The following is a 21598-nucleotide window of genomic DNA, read 5'->3' as shown; positions in this document are numbered from 1 at the left end:
TATTTAAAAAAATAAAAACAAAATAATTAAAATTTACAATCCTAGAAAAGATTCAAACATATTTAACCATATTTTTAAAAATATCAATATATAAATTATGTGTACATATATACTTATATAATGTATACATACATATATACATATATTTTAGTGAGGATCCCACGGGGTAGAGATTGGGGTCCCTACGGAGTGGGGAATACTCTCTTCATCTCCACCTGTCCCTACTAATCCCTACGGAAAAAAATCATTTCCATCCCTACCCCATTCAGAGCGGATCCCGATGGATATCGGGGAAAATTGCCATCCCAACTTAAATAGATTGACTATCCCACTGCTGATGCCTGATGGATTGCCTAGTCCACTTTATTTCTAGCCCATTGAACTGTATGTACTGTAGTATAGTAGTTTAGAATATTTTTTTATATATATTGACATGATTAATTCAACAAGCTAGCTTTACTTATTATTTTAAATTAATGTTTTTGGGTGGAGTGCCTAATTCAACAAGCTAGTTGTGTTCCAGGAATCCACCATGAACCCCAATTTTCATCCAAGAATGCTCTGGGCCATGTTGCTTCGCCTCATCTTAATCATACCATGGCTTCTGCCGATGACAAAGGCAGCAGCTGTGCCGACGTTATCCCAGACGAAGCCCGGCTGCCAGTTCAAATGCGGTAACCTCAGCATCCCATACCCCTTTGGCATCGGAGATGATCCAGACTGTTTCATGGATGCAGATTTCAGGTTGATCTGCAACACTACCTCCACCGACACCCCATTTCTGCAGACCTACGACCGCCAGCTTCCCGTCTTGAACACATCGCTGCAGGGCCAACTGACGACCTCCGTTAACGTAGCCGTCCAATGTCTGGTGGGGAGCAACCTGAGCCAACCCTCTACACTTCAACTTCAGAAAGCGTACAGAGTCTCCTATACCAGAAATATCTTCATCACTGTCGGCTGTGAGATTTATGGCAGTTTGTATCACCATCCGGGCGAGGAGGTGTATGTTGGTTGCAGTTCATTATGCTTGCAGGACGCGAAGGTGACGGGTTTACCTTGTTCTGGCCTTGGGTGCTGCCAGATCTCCATACCCAAGGACCTCAGCTCCTATCGGATAAGTACAGACAGCTATGGTACCGCAAAATATACCATGAATATCAGCAGATGTTCGTACGCCGTTCTGTCCGACCAAGACTGGCTCGGCTCACAGGTGTCCGACTTCTGGAACAATAGAGACAGCTCGGACTACCTTACGAAAACTAGGGTGAAAGCTCCACTGATACTTGATTGGGCAATTCGAAACAAGACTACTTGCGAGGAAGCACAGAGAGCAGCTGCTGATTATGCCTGCGGGAACAACACCTACTGCAGTAACTCAACGAATGGCCCTGGATATCTTTGCCATTGTTTGGAGGGTTACGACGGAAACCCTTATCTTCCCGGAGGATGCCAGAGTATGGTTTCATTAACTTCTGTATTTTCTTTTCCTGTTTGAATTGATGTTCTCACCACTTATTAGGTAAATCATCGATCCATTCATTTCAGTACAGAGCCATATTAACTATCTATCTAGCTAGCTAGCTTCCTCTTGTTCTCTCTTATTCTTCCTTGTTTTTCTTCCTCTTCATGGTTTCACTACCCTCTCTTATATCAATTCAGATCTCCTCTTCCCCCTTTTCTAGAGCTGAAAAGGTACGGTACCTGACAAACTTTAACCAATCGGAAACCTTGGTTATCAATTTTTTCAAGGCATCATACCTTTTCAGTGCTAGTATTTTTCTTTAATACCACTTAATTAGGGTGCAAGTGAGGTACTCAGTTTCAACAATATACAAAGCATCGCCCTAGGGCTGGGGCCATTCAAGCTCTAGGATTATTACCTGAAACACCCATCTACTTTTCTGATTTTCAAAAGGACACCCTGACCTTTTTATATTTTCCACATTCCCATACATTTTTCATTGAAAAACCAACAACTAATGATAGATGTCTTTCTTTTCAATTGCATTATTTGAACCAGGCCAAAAGTCAAAAGATATATAGGCCCATCCATTCACTCAAAGTGAAACCATTGGTGGATGAGATCAACGGTTGGTGGACTATGAGGTGGATGAACGTGAAATAGCCAAGAGTATATTTCTTATAGGAAACCTATAGTTAATAGTTGGTCAAATTTAGTTTGTCATTAGAAAATAAAAATAGTACATTCTACCACTTCTATTTGTTATTCACGTTGATTTGACAGAAGATATATATATATATATATATATATTATAAATAAAAAAAGGACCATATAGGGGAGAGAGGTATCAACAAATTATAGTTAATTAATTTAAAATGAAATAAAAAAGTGAAGGGGTTTCAGACAATAACTCCAATTTTTAACAAATCCTCAACCCAAACCTGTCCACCTTGTTGGACTGATCTTTGTTAGTATTTTTAAACTGGTGAAGGTGTTTTTGTTTATTCTTTCTTTAAAATTTTATTTTACAAAAAAAACAAATATTGCATCCTTAATAAAAAACTTGTCTCTGTCTACCATACACCTGATGCATATGATAGACGATTTTTTTCCTTCAACTCATTCTTTCCATTCAATATCTGTAAGGCATCTTACAGGTGTGTATATGAGAAAATACCTGTGATGGGACACACTGGTAGGTAGACTCAAAATAGTGAGAAAAAAATAATGAATCCGGAAGAGAGAGAGAGACTATCCGACAGGAGTGGAAAACATAGCCTGATGTCCCCATTTTATTTTGTGAAGTTTAAGAGTTGAAATGAGTGTGGACACCTGGGGCGAGTACATCACACAGATTTTTGGGTCAACAGTTCGACCATTTGGCTTGAATAAATGGCTTATTGTAATTTTGAAAAAATAAAAAAATAATAATTAAAATAAAAATGGCTAAAAACTGTTATCCAAATTGAATAGATCAACGGTCCAATCACACAGATCAGTGGGTTGCTGATTAAATCAACAATTTTTGGTAAGATCCTGGTTCAAGGGTAAAACAGAACCAGTTGATTGGTCGGTTTTTGGATCGAACTGTGCAACCGTCTGCGTGGAAAACAGTTGGAAACTCATAGGTAGGATAGAGCCATTTCACCATCTAAAATGTTAACCCATGTCATGTGTGCAATTCCTCAATTTACTCCAACTAGCGCTATGCCTAATTAATCATTAATTTTCACCAAAAAATACCTAATTAATCATTAACTATTTTTTCACCAAAACAGACTTAATTTACCATTAATATATACTGCATAATGATATTATCAGCTGTTTTTTTTTTTTTTTTAATGCCTTACAAGAGAATCTTATTGTGGGCATGTAGCATTTGACTGGTCTATTGTAAACAAGACCTGTGAACAAGGAAGCACTAATTATGCATGTGGGAACAACACTTACTGCTCTTATTACAAAGATGGCCCTGGATATCTTTGCCATTGCATGGAAGGTTATCATGGGGATCCTTATCTCCCTGATGGATGCCAAGGTATGAATCACTTCACCTTCTCTCTTTTTATTTAACAAGGTATGATTCACACTAAAGGGATCCCCTTTTGCTTCAAAATGTAAATAGCTAAAGGTAGCCTAATCTTGCCAAGTAAGCATCCTCTCTAGAGAACCCCACCTATTATTGCCAGGTGGAAAAAAGTTGCAGGCATTCTAATACACTCAGAACCAACTCTACTATTTATCAGTTTTGCAGGTCACACCTAATAAGACCCAGCAATTGTATTGCTAATAAGCCTTTGCCTTGTTGATTTGGAGAATGACAATTTTAGACATCTTGGGTATCAAATTGTTACATACACACAATACCTGAAAAACATGTATGAAACTATGGGAGCTATAATTTGGTTGGAACAAGTAAAGCCAGTGCCAATCCTACTATAATTGAGATTCAAAATGCCGACCCAGAATTTGCCCTATTAATAAGCAGGGCTTAGAATGCAAATTAACCTAGACCCTTTTATCATTGTTCAATTTAGTGCAGGTCTGTCTGATTGACCCAGACCATCTAGTCATCTACAACCTTTTGTCTTTGCTCCTGATTCCCTGAAGCCCATGGTGTCTTAATTAGTTAATTATGTCTCAACAACGCACAACACTTCTCGTTTTGCAAAAACAATTAGGATATTATACATTGATTCAGACTTCAGCATATATAAAAGTTTTGTCATCTCGTTGTTGCCTCAACCTTTGAGCTAGGAATGATCATGGGCCCAGCCGGGTTTTGAAAGAATACTAACAGCCTTGAACCCTGCCCGGGCCAAGCCCAACCTGCACCCCGAGCCTGATAATACATGCCTGGCCCTGGTCCCAGGCTGCCCCAGCACACCCACAAAGACACAGTCCACACATGGACCACAAAAACCCAGCCACATAGGTCTATAAAAGACAAATACCAAGCCAAGGATCACAAAAGTACAGGCCGCTACAATCAAGCTCATTACAAGCATATCTATAGAAAAAATACAAGCAAACAAAGGCGAGGCCCATCTACTTCTACCCCACCCCTGCCTGGAGCTTTTAGTTCCTCTTTTCCCTTTTACCAAACACACATCAACAAAGAAATCTCTGAGTTATTTAGTCTTCCTGTACCTTTGGGATACCCACAACAAGCTGATAGGTATCGACCTCATCGGTCACTTTGATAAGAAGAGGAGTCCTTGGAATCACTTGACTTAGCTGCATCAGAGTCTCTCTCTCCTCAAACAATCCATACCAAGAATTATCAGAAGGGCTTGGCATGGGATATACCTGATTCCAACTCGAAGATCATCTTACACCCAATTCCTCCCCACCTAGGAGGCTAGGACTCATAATCCCAAGCTCTGATTCATCTACACATCTTGAACCACTCGTTATTCCACAGTGAAAGAGAGTGATGGGGGCCCAAGGGGGACAAGGAGAGCATACGACTCCAAGAGAACCACTCTTTATTTCATACCGGATATATGATATTATACTATATATGTAATTCTAGCGGAGACCCATATGATGCACAGGCTTTGTTAAGTGAAAGTGAAATAATGGAAATACATAATAGTAATCACATTTTTATTTAATTATTGGTAATTTTTTGCTATTTTTATTAATTTCTTGAAATTATCATATTTTCCAAAAATGTTAATAATCTATGTTTGTTTATTTTCTTGGTTAGTTTCTTTTCATTTCTACTCATTTATGACAACTTTTTGGTAATTATTGATAATTTTCTGTTATTTCTATTAATTTTTTGAAACTATCATAGTTTCTGAAAATATTGGTAATTAATTTATCATATTTTCTGTCCATTTATACTAAATTATGACAATTTTTGGTAATTAAATGAAATTTTCTGCCATTTACAGCTTAAATTATATTTATATATAATTCAAATTGAAAATATAATTAATGTTAATCATAGTTTAAAATTTAATTATATTAGTTAAAGTTTTAAACATAATTTAAATGTAATTGCCGTTAATTACAGTTTAAAAGGGCATCTGTTTTAAATAATAAAACTATAAATTATTCAAAATAGTAATTATTTTGTAATTTTGTAATTTAGTTTTAAATATATAATTATACTTAAAACTTAAATTTAATTTAAAACATAAATTATATTTAAATATAATTCAAATATAATACAAATGTAACATACAATTTAAATGTAATTACTACTAATTATAGTTTGAACGGTAACTTATTTTAAATAATATAGTTTGAATGTCATTTTGTCATTTTATAACTTATTTTCAAATTATAAATCATTGATAATTAAACTTATAATTGAACCATTGATAATATTTAAATTTAGAATATAATTACTGTTAGTTATAATTTAAAATATAAATTAAGCTTTAACTTAATTTCTAGGTATTTAAAATATAATTTAAATATAATTACTGCTAACTACAGTTCAAAACATAATTTAAATATATTTTAAAATTGAACAAACTTTACTTTTATCAATTATAGTTTAATTAATTTTAAATTTTAACTTAAATTATATTTAAATATAATTTATATATAATTATTGTTAATTGTAGTTTAAATATATTGCAATTAAATGCAATTTAATTTTATATTTAAATATAATTTAAATACTTAAATCATAATATTAATTAAATCATTGGGTCGAGATCGACCAGATCAAGAAGATGATCCGGACCGATCTATGCCAAAGCGGATTCAAATCGGATCTTGGTCAGATGTGAAAGCCCGACCAATAAATCTCATCTTCTTGACCCGGGTCGAGCTACAGTGGTCGCTCAATACAGCGACCACAATAGCCAAATAGTCCTTTTTTCACTTAGTTTAGGCATCCAAACCGAAGCAAAGATGTCGTCATCCAATCTTTGCATCAAAACTATCCAAGAAAAGCTAGATTCAGCCAATAAATTATTTATTTTTGTTTCAAATTCCTTTGTTTCGTTCTTAATGTTTTCAAACAGAATCTAGGTTTCTAAATTGATCAAAAAACAAAATAGATTGTTACGATTTATTGGTCCCACATTAGTAGTAGGGGATGCTGTTGTGGGGTGTATATGTGTTTGAGTTCCTCCCTCTAATAGCTAGTTTTTAGGGGTAAATTCTCCTAAGGCACATAATAGATGGTATCAGAGCCCACACTATGCCTTTCAGTTGCAATCGTGCAGCCCAAGTGGTGACGTCGGTATTGCAATGTTTGGCCGGGACTAGGTGGACTAGTGCAAAACCAACTTGGGTGAGTGTCAGGACTGCGGAGCATGGTGGAATGTTACGATCTATTGGTCCCACATTCGTAGTATGGGATACTGTTATAGGATATATGTGTCTGGGTTCCTTCTCTCTAACAGCTAGCTTTTATGGAAGAATTCTCTTAAGGAACATAACATAGATGGTCAGAGCACATGCCTTTCAAGACAATCCAGGAGAGAGAATAAGTGAGAGAAAGAAAATAATGGTGTCTTTCCACCCTCGCTTTTCAAATCCTGCTTTTCGTTCAAATCAAAGTGATTAATAGCAGGTTTAGAATAGAGCATAAAAGAGAGAAAAATGGGTAAAGAACTGAGAAAGGAGTTGGGGAAGGGGAATTTACCTATTCCGCAGTTTCCGCTGATGCAATTTGGACCTTCAAGCCCTTATTTTCATCCAAAACAGAGAAAGATGAGGTGAATTATGATCGTGAGAATAATGAAAAGAAGAGTTGGAAAAGAAAAGAATGTAAATCAACCTGGTTTCTTAGTTTAACACGATTTAGGGAGATCACATCTCCACCCCACAAGGGGCTGTCCCACAATGCCCCACAGCACATCCCCGCCGTGTATTGGAAACATTTCTCCCTGATAATATCAGAATCGATGATGTCATCATTGAGAGGTGTTTCCAATACACGGTGGGGATGTGCTCTGGGGCATTGTAGGGTGGGGATGTGAACTCAGATTTAGGAGAGTCCATTGATGTGGGCATCAGACATGATATATCTAAGGAAATTTGATTAGAGTCAAAATAATGTGGATTTAAAATTTTGAAAAATCCAAAAGAACCGAAAAATTTTTCGACTTCCTTCTTTATCATATACATACAATTTCTGGGCCAGGCCAGGCTCAGAGGCCCTAGGGTTTGGCTGGCCTAGGCACGACCCACTTCATGTGTGGGTCTAATGCATGTGCAGTCCCGGCTGGACCTAGAATAAAAATGATTGCTCAGGCAGGGTCAAAAATGATAATCCCTACTTTGAGCCAATCTTGGTTTTGAAAACCGAATAAGACTGGATGGTCAGACTGGTTGAACCAGGATTCGGTCATGGTTCTGGGTCCATCTTTGGACCCCAAAACTGCCTGATTGGGTTTCAGACCGGACAATTGAACCATTTGACCTAAGAACCGGTGGTCAAAGCAGTTCCACTTTCGATCTGCTTTTCAAAATCATGGAGCCAATACATAAGTGACGCATGTGTTACCAATGGATTATCTTAAGATCGGCTTCAGTCAGTGCAAGGCCCGTTCGAACAACCTTTAAAGCCTTGCATCGGAAATATTTCTATACTTCTATACTTTATTTCACAGGGAGATATTCCCAATGCAAGGCTATAATGGGTGTTTGAACGGGCTTTGCACTGACTGAATCCGATTTTGATTATCTTATTCATCTCAACAAAATCAAACAATGCAAACATTTTTATGAAGCCAAACAAGGTACTTTGGTTGGTGCAAGTTCACTTTGTCTTCCTAGCCAGTAGGGGGCAGATATCCAGAGGAGACAGAGTCCAAGTAGGATTTTTACAAGCAGTGAGAGCCATCTTATCTTGATTACTAGCTCTAGTTCAGTAATGAATTAGGTAATTAGGTGGTTGGATTTTTATTGATCAAGTATTCATCATGAAAGTTCGGCAGGGGCATCCAATAGAAGCATGATTACTTTTCCGGAGAATTTGAGTTGTTTTATTAGTTGTCATATTATTTTAGGGAAAATTCCTGATTATTATTATCCTGTGCTTTGGGTCTAGTGCCACTTTGGTTTTTGGATTTTAAAATGGGATAATTCAGTATCTAAACTTTTAAAACATGTCACTCTAGTACTTGTTGTTAATCAATTTATTAACCAGTCATTAAGTGGTATTTGAAAAGACAAAAATGCCTTTTAACTGTCATCTATTTCTCTTTATCAACCATCTAAACATTGACAAAAATGAACCGTCACAAATCCTTGCTTTTTCTATATAAAAAAAAAAATCAAGATCACCAGGAACTCTTGAATAAAAAAGGCAAAGATTTAGAACTGTTCATTTTTTTTGTTAACATTTGGATGGTTGATAAAGAGAATTAGATAACATTCGAAGGGCATATATGACTTTTCAAATGCCACTTAAAGGCTGATTAACAGCAAGTATTGGATTGACACATTTTAAAAGTTCAGGTGCTGAATTATCATATTGGATTTTAAAGTTCAAAGACCAAAGTGGCACTAAGCCCAAAGTACAGAGTACCAATCCGGAATTTTCCCATTATCTTTGGTTTTTGTTTGGTTATATTATGCTTTATATTTTCTTTGAAACCTTTTCTTTACAAGAGGTACATTTGATTCACAAAAATAGGGGTCTAGATTCAGAATCATATTCTAACCATTTGGTTGGGCAGGGAAGAATCAGAATCCCGTTCCTGGTGTTATGGCATTCCCCCATTTCAGGGAATGGCCACTCCCCACCGGGAATGAGAATAAATTAATTCCAGCTATTCCGATGTCTAAACCAAACATGTTCAGTTCCAAAAGTTTTTGATTCTGATTTAGATTTCCATTTCGACTGTAAACCAAGCAGACCCTAATATTCTTTGATAGATAAAAGGCCATAGCAAATACTAAACAGAACTTATAGTGTTTCTCACCTATAATATAAAAGATCCCATTAACAGCTGGGAAGAATTGAAAAGGAAAAAACATCAAAATGCCTTGGGATGTGTTGTCTTGTTTCACCTCCTTTTATAAGCTACAAAGTTACACCATGGTGATGAAATGATGGCAACAGCTCAATCGACATCACCAGAGACAAAGCCCGGCTGTCAAAACAAATGCGGGAACGTTGACATCCCATACCCATTTGGCCTCGACGGAGACGATCCAACCTGCTACAGAGATGATGAATTTAAGTTGTTCTGCGACACTGTATCTGATCCACCCCGACTGCTGGTCTACGATGATGATTATTTGAGTTATAGCGAGACGTTCATTACCAACATATCACTACAAGGCCAACTGAGGATGTTCTACACTTGGGCCGCTGTCTACTGTTACTTAGGAGACAACAGCAGCACTGGAATGTACAACACATTCATCAACTTGCCAGATGTATACAGATTCTCCAACACCCAGAACAGATTTACTGTTGTGGGTTGTAACATGCTGGCGGTCTTGACTGATTATGGTGACAGTTTCCATATTGGATGCATTACATCTTGTCCTTATGCTATAGAATCGATGAAGCTACCTTGTGATGGCATTGGATGCTGCCAGACCGCAGTGCCAAAGGGTCTTAATGCATTTGTTATACAACTCCGGATGTATGACAACAGAAGCAGCTACACAGACTCCTCCAAGATTAGCAGATGTGGCTTAGCTTTTCTGTCCGACCTAGAGTGGTTCAGTTCTAATGCTTCATATCTGTGGAATTTGAAAAACAATGTGGAATATGTTATAAACATAGGTTCCCTAACTCCAGTAGTACTTGACTGGGCAATTCGAAACAAGACTTGCGGGGAAGCACAAAGAATGGCTGATTATGCTTGTGGGAAGAACACCTACTGCACAAACTCCACTAATGGCCCTGGATATCTTTGTCATTGTATAAAAGGTTACCACGGGAATCCTTATCTCCCCAATGGATGCCAAGGTATGAGTTCACTTCTTAGAATCCTTTTCTGCTTATGAAAATGCAGCCAGACCTAGGAAAATATTAGGACTCTTCCAAGTAGAAGAATCATGGGACCAGTATGAACATGTATTAATAAATCCTCTGGTCCAACTTGCGCTACCTGATATTGTAGTGAGATTAGCCATTAAAGCTTATAGAGTGTTTTTCTTAATTTAACAAGTTCTGTTAGGAAAGCATTATAGGGCAGTTTATTTTACCAAAAAAACTATAGGACCATTTGGTTTACGAGAATTGGCCATTCGACTGTTTGGTTGAGTGGAATTGGAATCTTATTCCCCTTCCTGATGGAATGACATTCCCCATTTGAGGGAATGGGGGAGTGGTCATTCCCTCCCCCTCCCTTGGGAATCCAGCTTATTCCAATTTCCATTCCGATTCGTGTCTAAACCAAACAGACTATGGGAATAGACTGCGAACCAAATGGACCATATAAAGGGAGAGCAACACTTGGGTCCTTTAGGGGTATTAGGCAATGCCTATGGGAGACCTTTGGGTGGTTTAGGCTACATGCCAAGTGTTTGGAGTGGCTAATGCTTTGTATTTTGCTTCTGCAGATGTAAATGAGTGTGAGGATCAAAGGAATAATCCTTGTGTAGGCATTTGTACAAATACAATAGGATCTTACTACTGCTCTTGTCCAAAGAATAGCTATGGTGATGGTAGAAAAGATGGTCAAGGCTGCACTTGGAAGAGTAAAGGCTTTCCTGTGATGAAGGTCACTCTAGGTAATCTTCTTTATTAATATCGGCCAATCTTGTTAATGGTGTTATCATCCAGGTATTTTAAATACATATATATGGTGCATTATGTTTTGTTGTTAGGAGTGTTGTGTGCTAGCTACTATATTTTTTAATTATTTATAAAATAAACATTTTATTAAAGAAAAGGCTGGAAGCACAAAAAGAAGCAGCCCAGCAAAAATTAGGCCAACAAACCCTAACCACCAACAAAACATACACAAAATAAGCATACTATGAATCCTTTACTCTTCTTCTAAATCATACTATGAATCCTTAGACAACCTTTATCTATTAATTAGTTTTAGTTTACTGCTCCATATTCCAAAAAAACAAAAAAAAAAGCGAAAAAGTAGGCCCATCTACTTACAAACTTGCACTTTTGTGTTCACCAGTTGCCCGATAGGGACTGGCTCTACCTCAACCCCATGTACTGCTGCATGTAATTTCTATACATGCATTCATACAGATCCCTTTCGAATGAATCATAATTTTAAAATTGATTTTCAGTTTCTAATGAGCAAAAGCCCTCCTTAGATGGACTAACATTTCAGTCATGCTTTGTATAGAAAACAAACTTTTTAACAGGTGGACCATTGTGCAGTAGGTGTTCTTCCCACAAGGCCCATTTCAGTCATGCTTGGGGGAAGAACACCTATTTTCAGTTTCTAGTTCCACCATTTCCGGTAACCATTAAAGACAAACTTTTTAACAGGTGGGAACCATCTCTATAAAGAGAGAGGACATCTGCTAAAGTGGAATAATGAACTATATTGAACTGCTGGCTTCGATTGGCAACTCCAAACCTCAATCACCCAATCTTGAATCTCCTAATAATCTGGACTTGCTTATCGGACAATGTAAAATGGAGTTCAGATCTGCGATGATTACATCATCAGGAGATGTTTCTAATACACGGCGAGAATGTACTGTGGGACGTTGTAGGGTGCAGATCTGAATTCTGTAAAATGAAACTTCCCGTTCAAGCACCCCCCCCACCCTAATCGTGCCATTAACCACTTTGATTGTTGCCTCCTCTATTACTCCTTGCACTATATCATTATACTATTCAAGATGAAATTTATGAATGATGATTGAATTTTATTTAATTAATGTGTGTATGATATCATGTATATCAAAAAGGTTTTTCCCCCAAATTTTACTCCAGGTGGAGGGATGACCATCTTAAATTTTATTAACCACTGTCAGAAGGATAATAAAAAGATATAGGGGAGGACATAGCCTACATTGCCCCTATGCCAGAGAATACAAAACTCTTCCTCACACTCTCAACCCAGTCCCATACAAGTCAGGAAAAAAATAAACCCAAAACTAGAATAATAATCTAATTCTTGCATTTGACAAATGATTTCAATCCTGAATGACCAAATTTCTAATCCTCTCCAGGAGATCACTAATATGAAAATGAGTATGTAAGATCCATTATCAATGCCTCCATTAATAAGGGAGTCCACTAACTGATTTGCTTCTCTATAAATGTTGTGGAAAGAAATCCTAAGCTGAGATTTCAGATCAAAAACACCAAAAGAGCCACACCATCATGATTAAGTGCACCAAAGATTTGTTACACATTCCACCATAATATTATACCAATTGTCATGTAAGCATAGTTTAAGACCATCACTTAGAACACAAACACCCTGCTTGTGACGCAGCATCCATAAAATATGAAAATTTAATATGAATATAATAATAGATGATATCAAAACTAGTTTTTCTTTTTCATGACAAACATATTCCAAAAATTTAACTATCTTTAGAACAAACCACTTATGCTATAACAGTGTCTAGCACCGTGTTGAAATGACAAAATCAAAGCCTTTTAATATGTCACATCTTAAATTAGATGAAGTGATGTTTTGATGAGGTCACAACAATAAATGTAAGGCCATGATTTACCGCTTTAACCCTGCATTACTATACTGTTCTAGCAAAGGCCTTTCAATGGATGCAAGTTGTACTTCACGTTTAGTCACTGCTTTTTGGTAAGTTATTAATTTGGGTAAATGCACTTATTGGGATAAGTGTTTTTTGGAAAACATTTACCTTAGGTAAGTGCATTTATCCATGTTCTTTTATTTTTTAGGTAAACAAAATAATGACCATTTTAGCCATTAAAATTTCATTATCAAAAGGGGCATTTTTGTCCCATCCAAGTGTTGGCAACTTTCCCAATATGAGAAAGTTAATTTACCCATCTCCTAGGTAGGTAAATAACTTTCCCACCTAGGGGGAAGTTGGCAACACTTAAATGGGACAAAAATGCCCTTTTTAATAATGGATTTTTATGGTTAAAATGATCATTTCCTTATTTACATGGGAAATAAAAGAACCTGGGTAGGAAACTTACTGAAAAAGCAAACGAGGCCTTAGTCAGAGTAGATATTATCATGCACTAATAGCTTTTTAATAGTTTTGATCCTACATGCATTAGTGTCACAAATCATGGTAAAAAAACTATAATTTAATAAACACCTTATCTTTCAAAAAACCTAAAATAAAAATATTCTAAGTTTCAAGCTAGACATTTGGTCCTAATGTTTTGGTATTTAGATAAGTTGTTTCTTCTAGGATTTTTGGGCAGGAGTGGGTGTGGCTTTCTAGTACTTCTTGTTTGGTCTTGTTGGCAATTGTTTGGTTTATATCCCGAGTTAGGCTGGTTCAGAACATGCTTTTTGTTTTTTGTCTTCAACAGCATATACTTCTTGTATACTCTACTCTTTTCTTTAATAAACACCTTATATTTCAAAAAATAATAAAATATCCTCTTAAGAAAAGAATCCTCACAAGCATATTAGGCAAAAAGGAAATGATCCCTCTCATGACTATGTTATATGATACATTTCTCACCTACTCTTATAATAGTTCTACTAACTAATCATTAAATATTTTGCAGGTATAGGTTTTGGAATCTTACTTCTACTCATTAGTGGTTCATGGTTACACTACATTATGAAAAAACGCAAGCTCATAAGGCTAAAAGAGAAATTCTTTCAACAAAATGGAGGGTTTCTTTTACAACAACGAATATCATTACATGAAGGTGGTTATGAGTTCTTAAAGATCTTCACAATTGAAGATTTAGAGTTGGCAACTAATAGATTTAATGAGGATTTCATCTTAGGTCGAGGTGGTCAAGGTACTGTATATAAGGGCATTCTACCTGATCAGCGAGTTGTTGCCATTAAAAAGTCCAAAGTAGTCGATGATGGCCAAATTGAGCAATTTATAAATGAGGTCATTATTCTTTCTCAAATTAATCACCGAAATGTAGTGAAGCTCTTGGGATGTTGTTTAGAGACTGAAGTTCCTTTACTAGTTTATGAATATGTCTGCAATGGAACCTTATTCCACCACATTCAAAGAAAGAGTGGCATTTCCTTGCTTTCTTGGGAAGATAGGTTAAGGATTGCAACAGAAACTGCCGATGCAATTGCTTATCTACATGCTGCAGCTTCAATACCAATCATTCATAGAGATATCAAGTCCACAAATATATTGTTAGATGATAATTTTAAAGCAAAAGTTTCTGATTTTGGACTTTCAAGGTTACTTCCTATGGATCAAACTCAGATAACTACACTAGTTCGAGGGACCATGGGGTATTTAGATCCAGAATATTTCCATAGCAGTCAATTAACAGAGAAAAGTGATGTTTATAGCTTTGGAGTAGTTCTTGTGGAGCTTCTAACAGGAGAAAAACCACTTTCTTTTCAAAGATCACTAGAAGAAAGGAACCTAGCTGCATATTTTGTTTCTGCAATCAATGAGAGCCATCTCTTACAAATCATTGAGAGTGAATTATTGGATGATGAGTGTGTAATTGAACAAATTTTTGTAGTTGCTGACCTTGCAAAAAGATGCCTTAACATAATGGGTGAAGAGAGACCAACCATGAAAGAAGTTGCAATGGAACTAGAAGGATTGAAAAGGTTAAAGATATACTCATGTGTTCAACAAGAAGAGAGTGTAAGTATACAATCTGAATCCCCAAGTGCCGTTCTTGTACCTCTAAGACACTATCCAGGTGATTCATCTGGGTAATATAGCTATCTTTGAAATTCTCACCTTAAGAAGGTCAAACACTTACATCAATGTAAATAATTTGTTTTTATTTTTTAAGTTTATGATACCTGAAAAATAAAATTTGCTATTATAGTTGTAAATGCATGATGTGTTTAAAACAATAAGATCTCTTTAATTATTAATGTACTCCTTTCTTTGTTGAAATATCATCAGTAAGCTTAACTACTTTTCTAAAGTACTTATATATTTTAATTACCAAAGTACCATGGTGTGAATGGGGATTTGCTCATCTCCACACTGACCTCATAGTACATATCCCACTATGTATTGGGAATATCTCTGCATGAATAACACCACACAAGTACGAGATATGTTTCTGACGTGTGAATGAGACATGCTATGAGGTTGGTGTGATGAGCAGATACAGGCTTAGTGAATTGATGTTGTAAAATTAAGGGAATGATAAGGATGATTGCATTTCATGTTGCTAATTTAGTGCATTTAGTCTATTCACAACTTACATTGCAAACTATTAAATGTTGCTACACATTTCCAAGAATCATTGAATCAGTCCTCTCGAAAATACAGTAAAGCTCTCTTCCAATGTGCGTCGATTGCATCATCCAAAGGTAGGTAGTTCCAAAGTTAGTTGTTTCAGCTTCCTAGGTGAGTTAATGTGAGTCTTTGTTCAATGTAAGTCGGTTCACCTTCAACCGACTCCATCTACTATAAAAACCCCTCTTCTGTATTGATTCAGATATCAGAGAGAAATAGCAGAATACATTTACAAAATCTTTTCTCTCGTTCAACTAAGTTCTCTTCTATCTTTTCTATCATATTTTTTACAGTATTTATTGTTACTATCATCCGCAAACCATCAGTGGTATCAGAGCTCATTCGATCAATCTCTTGGGCGTGATTTCTTCTAAACATTATGTGTGTAGAAGTCAACCGTTCCACCCTTTCTCTCACAATCTTCAATGGAGAAAACTATGACTTCTGATCCATCAAAATGAAGACCTATTTTCGGTCACAAAGTTTATGGAGAATCGTTGAGGAAGGATTCTGCATTGCTGAAGACGCCTCTACTCTTTCAGCAAATCAAAAGAAGATCTATAGGAACACAAGACATCAAGCTAATCGCAAAATTTCAGCTCGTGAATGGGGAACTGTACCGTAGAGAGTCAGATGGTGTAAGGACAAGATGCCTAGGGAAATCAAAGAATAAAGCAATGTTGAATGAGGTACAAAGGACCAATTGTGGAGATGTCATATGTACCCTATTCTGAAGATTGCAGAGATTAGGGTATTACTGGCCTGCGATGAAGTGGGACTCTACCAAAGCACAAAGAGAATGTGATAAGTGCATCCCACAAGTGGATGGTAGGGAATGTCTCACAGTCTGTGAAGATGACTGGAGGAGGATATATATAGAATATCTGTAGGAACACACACTGCCCATTGACATTACATTGAGGAGGAAGCTATTGTCCAAAGTCAAGCAATTCTACCTCCAAGACGGAGTGCTGTACAGGAAATCACATGCAGGAAAACCCCTGTGATGCTTTCGCCGGTGATGAGATTAACAACAACTATAGGCAGCCCATAGTTCTAAACCTATGGCCCATCAAGGTCAGCTCGCTCTACACAACCATATCCTACACCTAGGTTTCTACTAACCAACTATGATGGAAGATACATAGCGACACGTGCGTAGATGTCACAAGTGTCAGATCCATGGCGAAAGGATCCATAAACCTACCAACAGCCTCCACCCAGTCATCACACCTTGGCCATTCCATACTTGGGGGGTAGACCTAATAGGTAAGATACACCCACCTTCTAGAGGGTATTGCTTTATCATAGTAGCCATAGATTATTTCACTAAATGGCAGAAGCCATCCCCTTGCGATGAACCTACGCGGACAACATAGCAAATTTCCTAAAACAAAACATAGTCCACAGATTCGAAGTACAAATGCGGATACTGGCAGACAATGGCCTATCCACCAAAAATCAAGAAGTCAGTGATCTCCTAGGGTAGTACGGTGCAAGACTAGGAACGTCCGCAACATATTACCCACAAGGAAATGGTCAAGCAGAGGCCACAAACAAAACTCCACTCAGGATGTTGAGCAAAACAGTGGCTGATAATCAAAAGGATTGGGTAGATAAGCTATCAAAAACTCTTTGGGATTATCGCACGTCTATCAGAAAAAATGCATAGGCAACACCCTACACCTTGGTGTATGGTCAAGAAGCAATGCTCCTAGTATAGATAAGAGTCTTATATACTAGGATAGCCTTCATGATGGGCAAGAAGATCAGACCAAAGGATGTGGACCTATTACTTGCAAACAAACTCAAGGTAATCGACGAGGTTAGAGATGTAGCCTCACAAAAGCAGAGCAAGTACAAACAGTCCCTAGCCACAAACTTCAATAGCCACCTAAAGCCTAGGATTTTCAAAGAGGGGGATAAAGTACTAAAGACAACTCTCAACGTTAGAAAAGGCAAGTCTGCGGGAAAGTTCGCCCTAACATGGGAAGGGCCATACCTAATAAAAGAGGTCCATACTTCGGGCTACTATGTATTAAAAACCATAAACACAGATGAAGATGATGAAACCATCAATGGCTATTGGTTGAAACCTTACTTTGAATAATTCTGTGTTTCTGTAATTCCACAAAAACATGTACATCTTCTATAAATATATTTGCAACTTTTCATTATCCAGGACTCTATTAACTACCCACTTGCTATGCTATAAAGTCTATTTTAGTTCCATAAAGAATTCTGATTGCAATTAAGTTGTTTTCCTCTCACCCTCTGATTAACAATACATGCATCTGTACATTGTGATAGTAGTTAAAGGAATGATACATTACAATTTGTTCCAATATGTTCCACATAACTGTTTACATACATATCTTGTTTATATCCTACAACCTGTTCAACTATGCTTTCAAAGCCCTGGCAACCCCAGGCACTCTCGTTTCGTGGCCAATTCCACGATGTCGCATGCTCTATATGAAGGCCTTGGCAATCCCAGGCGTGACTCAAAGCCACGGCAACCTTAGGCACTCTAATAAGCCCCGACAACCCCAGGCACCCTAATAAGCCCTGACAACCCCAGGCACTCTCATTTCGTGGCCGGTTCCACGATGTCGCATGCTACATGTGAATGCCCTGGCAACCCCAGGCACGACTCAAAGCCCTGACAACCCCGGGCACTCTAATAAGTCCCGACAACCCCAGGCATAGATAAGCCCTAGCAACCCCAAGCACAGACAAAGCCCTAGTAACCCCAAGCAAAGATAAAGCCCAAAGCCCTAATAACCCCAGACACAAACAAATCCCTAGTAACCCCAAGCATAGACAATGCCCTAGTAACCTCGGGCACAGACAAGCCCTAGTAATCCCCATGTAGAGACATGCATCCGTGAAACCATTGGCGGGCTCCATCGACAAGAAGTAAGACCCCTACCAAAACCACAAACACAGATACTTTGTTTAACATCAACAAAACCTAAGAGGACAAACTTCACCTACCCCAGCATCAACAATGACACTCGACTTGGAAACAACACCCTACTTTCCCAAAGTTTGATTGCGATAAAATGAGTTCCCATTGCACAAGTTCATTTGTAGACATCAATGCATATCCCACACTTTGACTCTTCTACTTAGTGTTCTTTCGCACCGAATAACGTTTTGATACAGGCACAATCCCTCGACTAGCTACTTACCCATATAAGATTATCTGGGTCAATTCCCCTTGACTGTACCTCAAAAGACAAATTCACACTAATCATCTTCTTTAATGATTTACGATAAAGTGACATTGTGCTTGCATTCGATTACGATAAAACCCAGAGGGGGCTTACTAACCAACAATAGCTGGCACAACCCTTTCACGCAATGAACATACTCACAAAAGCATCATACTGCGAAGAAATTTCAACCTATATTTATAATGCAACCAAAGATCAATTGCGATTAAGCAGACTATGCCCATACCAAATTGTGGGAAACACGCAATCACCTCGTCCTTCACTACACATATAATTAAACTACGATCAACGCGGAAAGAATAATAAGTTTCATTCCATCACTCCCTTTTCAGAGTGTTATCTCAAAACCAAATGAAGTGCGAATTACTGTGACAAGCCAACCCACCCTTACATCGAATAGGGTCCAGTCGTACACAAAAGCAACTTGACAGAAGTTGAACAAACAATTACATTAAGACTAATATTACATTCACATTTTCATTTCAAAAATACCAGAATATTTCATTGCACTTCAAGGAATTTCGTCCTTAATTTACACCTAGTACATACAATAATCACTTGGCCCATTCGTCCCACATCGCAGCAAAAATCTCCAGCACCTAACTCATTTCTTCAAATTTCTTAAGGCTTTCCAACTCTGCCTACGTAGTCCACAAGGATCTGCTTCTACCATGCACATTCCTCCATCAGGCCCTTAACCTTATCTGCAACCCTAGTGACGCTTGCCTCAACTACTTTCTGGCTCTCACGAACATCCTTCATCGAATGAAACAAATCAATCTGAGGTATGTCCCGCCCAGCCTTCCAGAAGGCATGCGCTAACATCACGACACATTTCTCGATCTGCACCATGAGAAGCCCATTGACAAAAAACCCTGGCAAGCCTCTAGCCAACAAGAAAAGTCAGTCCATGATAAATCCTCCGCTAAGTGGGTTATCACACGACTCATTAGCATGGCAATGGTGTTCAGCACAGGACCCACAACCGAGCAACCACACTTTAAATACTATACTTCACGCCTTTACCCTGAATCAAAACTGGATTTACAAATAGGAAGTGCAACAGTGGGATGTCGTGGTTATCGCATAACTCTGACAGCTCCCACCATATCTGGACCAGCTCTTCCTCGTACGTCAACTCCTCGGGAGGAAAGATAATACCGGGCTCTATGTCTCCATCCCCCAAATGAAGTTCCAAGTCAGCGGAGATCTCAGGCCCCACCAAGTCGTTGGCCTCAGGTTATGAAGAAGCATCCCAAGAAGCACCAACAGCTGCAATAGGGGACTGAGGCTCAATAGAAGCCTGACCCCTACAACCTTGGGGGCCTCAGTGCTGTCACCAGCAACAATGGACTTCGTACAATGGGTCACTGCTTCCACGTCCACAACCAACTGACTCGTCTGACCCATGGAAATGGGTATGTCACCTGCAACACCCTTAGGAATTCTAGGACCAGGACTGGGGGCCTACATCGCCCTCAACTCCTCAGCCAGACACCTAGAAAAAGGCGTGTCTGGCACCCCGGGAGGATACTCAGCGAAAGGTACCTGCAATAAAGTCAGATACAAACGATCAGTTATAACATGTTCGACCATGAACAAAACAATAAAACGTATAAAGAAAGATGAACAACTCACCTCTTGACCGGGTTCATCGACCCCTGCGACACCCTCATTGGACTGCACCTCACCGCAGTCCACTCGCTTCAAAACAAAAGACTATTTCATAGTTAGCCATAATAACATGCGATGAACGTTATAATTCAAAATATATGCATTGACTAAAGGACTGAGCAAACCCATCCTAGCAGGAGAGTTAACTGGGATCTCCTTCATCTTCTCCAGAGGAGCCACCAGAACCTCCGTGTTTGCACGGGCACCAACACTCCCCGCAGACTACAAAAACGAAAGACAAACAGCATTGGTGCAGTTTTCATAACGCAACCTAGAAAGAAAATAGAGTGCAAATTAAGAGTGACTTACTGAATCATCATCCCCGGGACCTCGTTTCGGATGAGGGGGAGCTTTCTTCTTTATTTGACCACTCGAGAATCGAACAATAGCACCCACAGGAGAGGGCACCACAACTGGAAAGCTCACTAGCTCTACGACCGATACAGTTTCCTTTATGGGGGGATGCTGCAGAATCCTGACCATCAGCAGCATGGGCCTCTTGCACATGAGATGAAGTCACAGTGGTGTCCTCAAAGGCCATTGTAGACAAAGGAAGGAAAGAGCATGGCACCCTCGCCGATTTCACCCTCTTCGCAACAGGGGGACGACTGCTTTCCCCCTCCTCCAAAATAGGGGGCCTCTTTTGTCATTTAGCGCCAACCTTCCCTAATGGCCGCAGTATCGCAGAGGACGGGAAGGCACCCCGGTTCGCAGCATGACCCTTTGGAGGAGACAAAGAGTGGTGAAGCTGCGGGGTCCTCCTGACGAACTCCTAGAAACCCCTGAACAATGCACATAGGTAAGAAAACTGAAGGGTCTTACAACCCTACACCCTCGATAACCCCACAACCGGTAGATGCACGCACCCTGGATAAGCGTGATCGTGGCAATGAACCCAAAAGACGTCTTCCCCTGACAATTGCAGAAACTGGCCACC

General features: G+C 38.5%; 1 protein-coding gene across 1 annotated transcript; it reads left to right on the top strand.

The window, feature by feature from the left end:
• Positions 1 to 357: 357 nt before the first annotated feature.
• On the top strand, positions 358 to 15380 carry LOC104612064 (wall-associated receptor kinase 2-like). Its single transcript, XM_010279378.3, has 5 exons — positions 358 to 1457; positions 3342 to 3503; positions 9507 to 10367; positions 10964 to 11134; positions 14064 to 15380. Exons 1-5 carry the CDS (start codon positions 533 to 535, stop codon positions 15209 to 15211), a joined length of 3267 nt encoding a protein of 1088 aa, XP_010277680.2. The 5' UTR covers positions 358 to 532; the 3' UTR covers positions 15212 to 15380.
• Positions 15381 to 21598: the final 6218 nt, after the last annotated feature.

This window comes from Nelumbo nucifera, chromosome 1, assembly GCF_055504915.1.
Source record: "Nelumbo nucifera cultivar China Antique chromosome 1, China Antique-T2T, whole genome shotgun sequence".
NCBI classification, from domain to species: domain Eukaryota; kingdom Viridiplantae; phylum Streptophyta; class Magnoliopsida; order Proteales; family Nelumbonaceae; genus Nelumbo; species Nelumbo nucifera.
Note: the sequence above shows the minus strand (reverse complement) of the source record. Positions and strands in the feature narration are given on the sequence as shown.

Bases quoted from the DNA above. Each gene is read 5' to 3' on its own strand.
- LOC104612064 (XM_010279378.3), top strand. From the start codon at position 533: ATGAACCCCAATTTTCATCCAAGAATGCTCTGGGCCATGTTGCTTCGC. The intron at 3,504-9,506 runs GTATGAATCACT...TGATGGCAACAG, and splicing joins TCTCCCTGATGGATGCCAAG to CTCAATCGACATCACCAGAG. The intron at 10,368-10,963 runs GTATGAGTTCAC...TTGCTTCTGCAG, and splicing joins TCTCCCCAATGGATGCCAAG to ATGTAAATGAGTGTGAGGAT.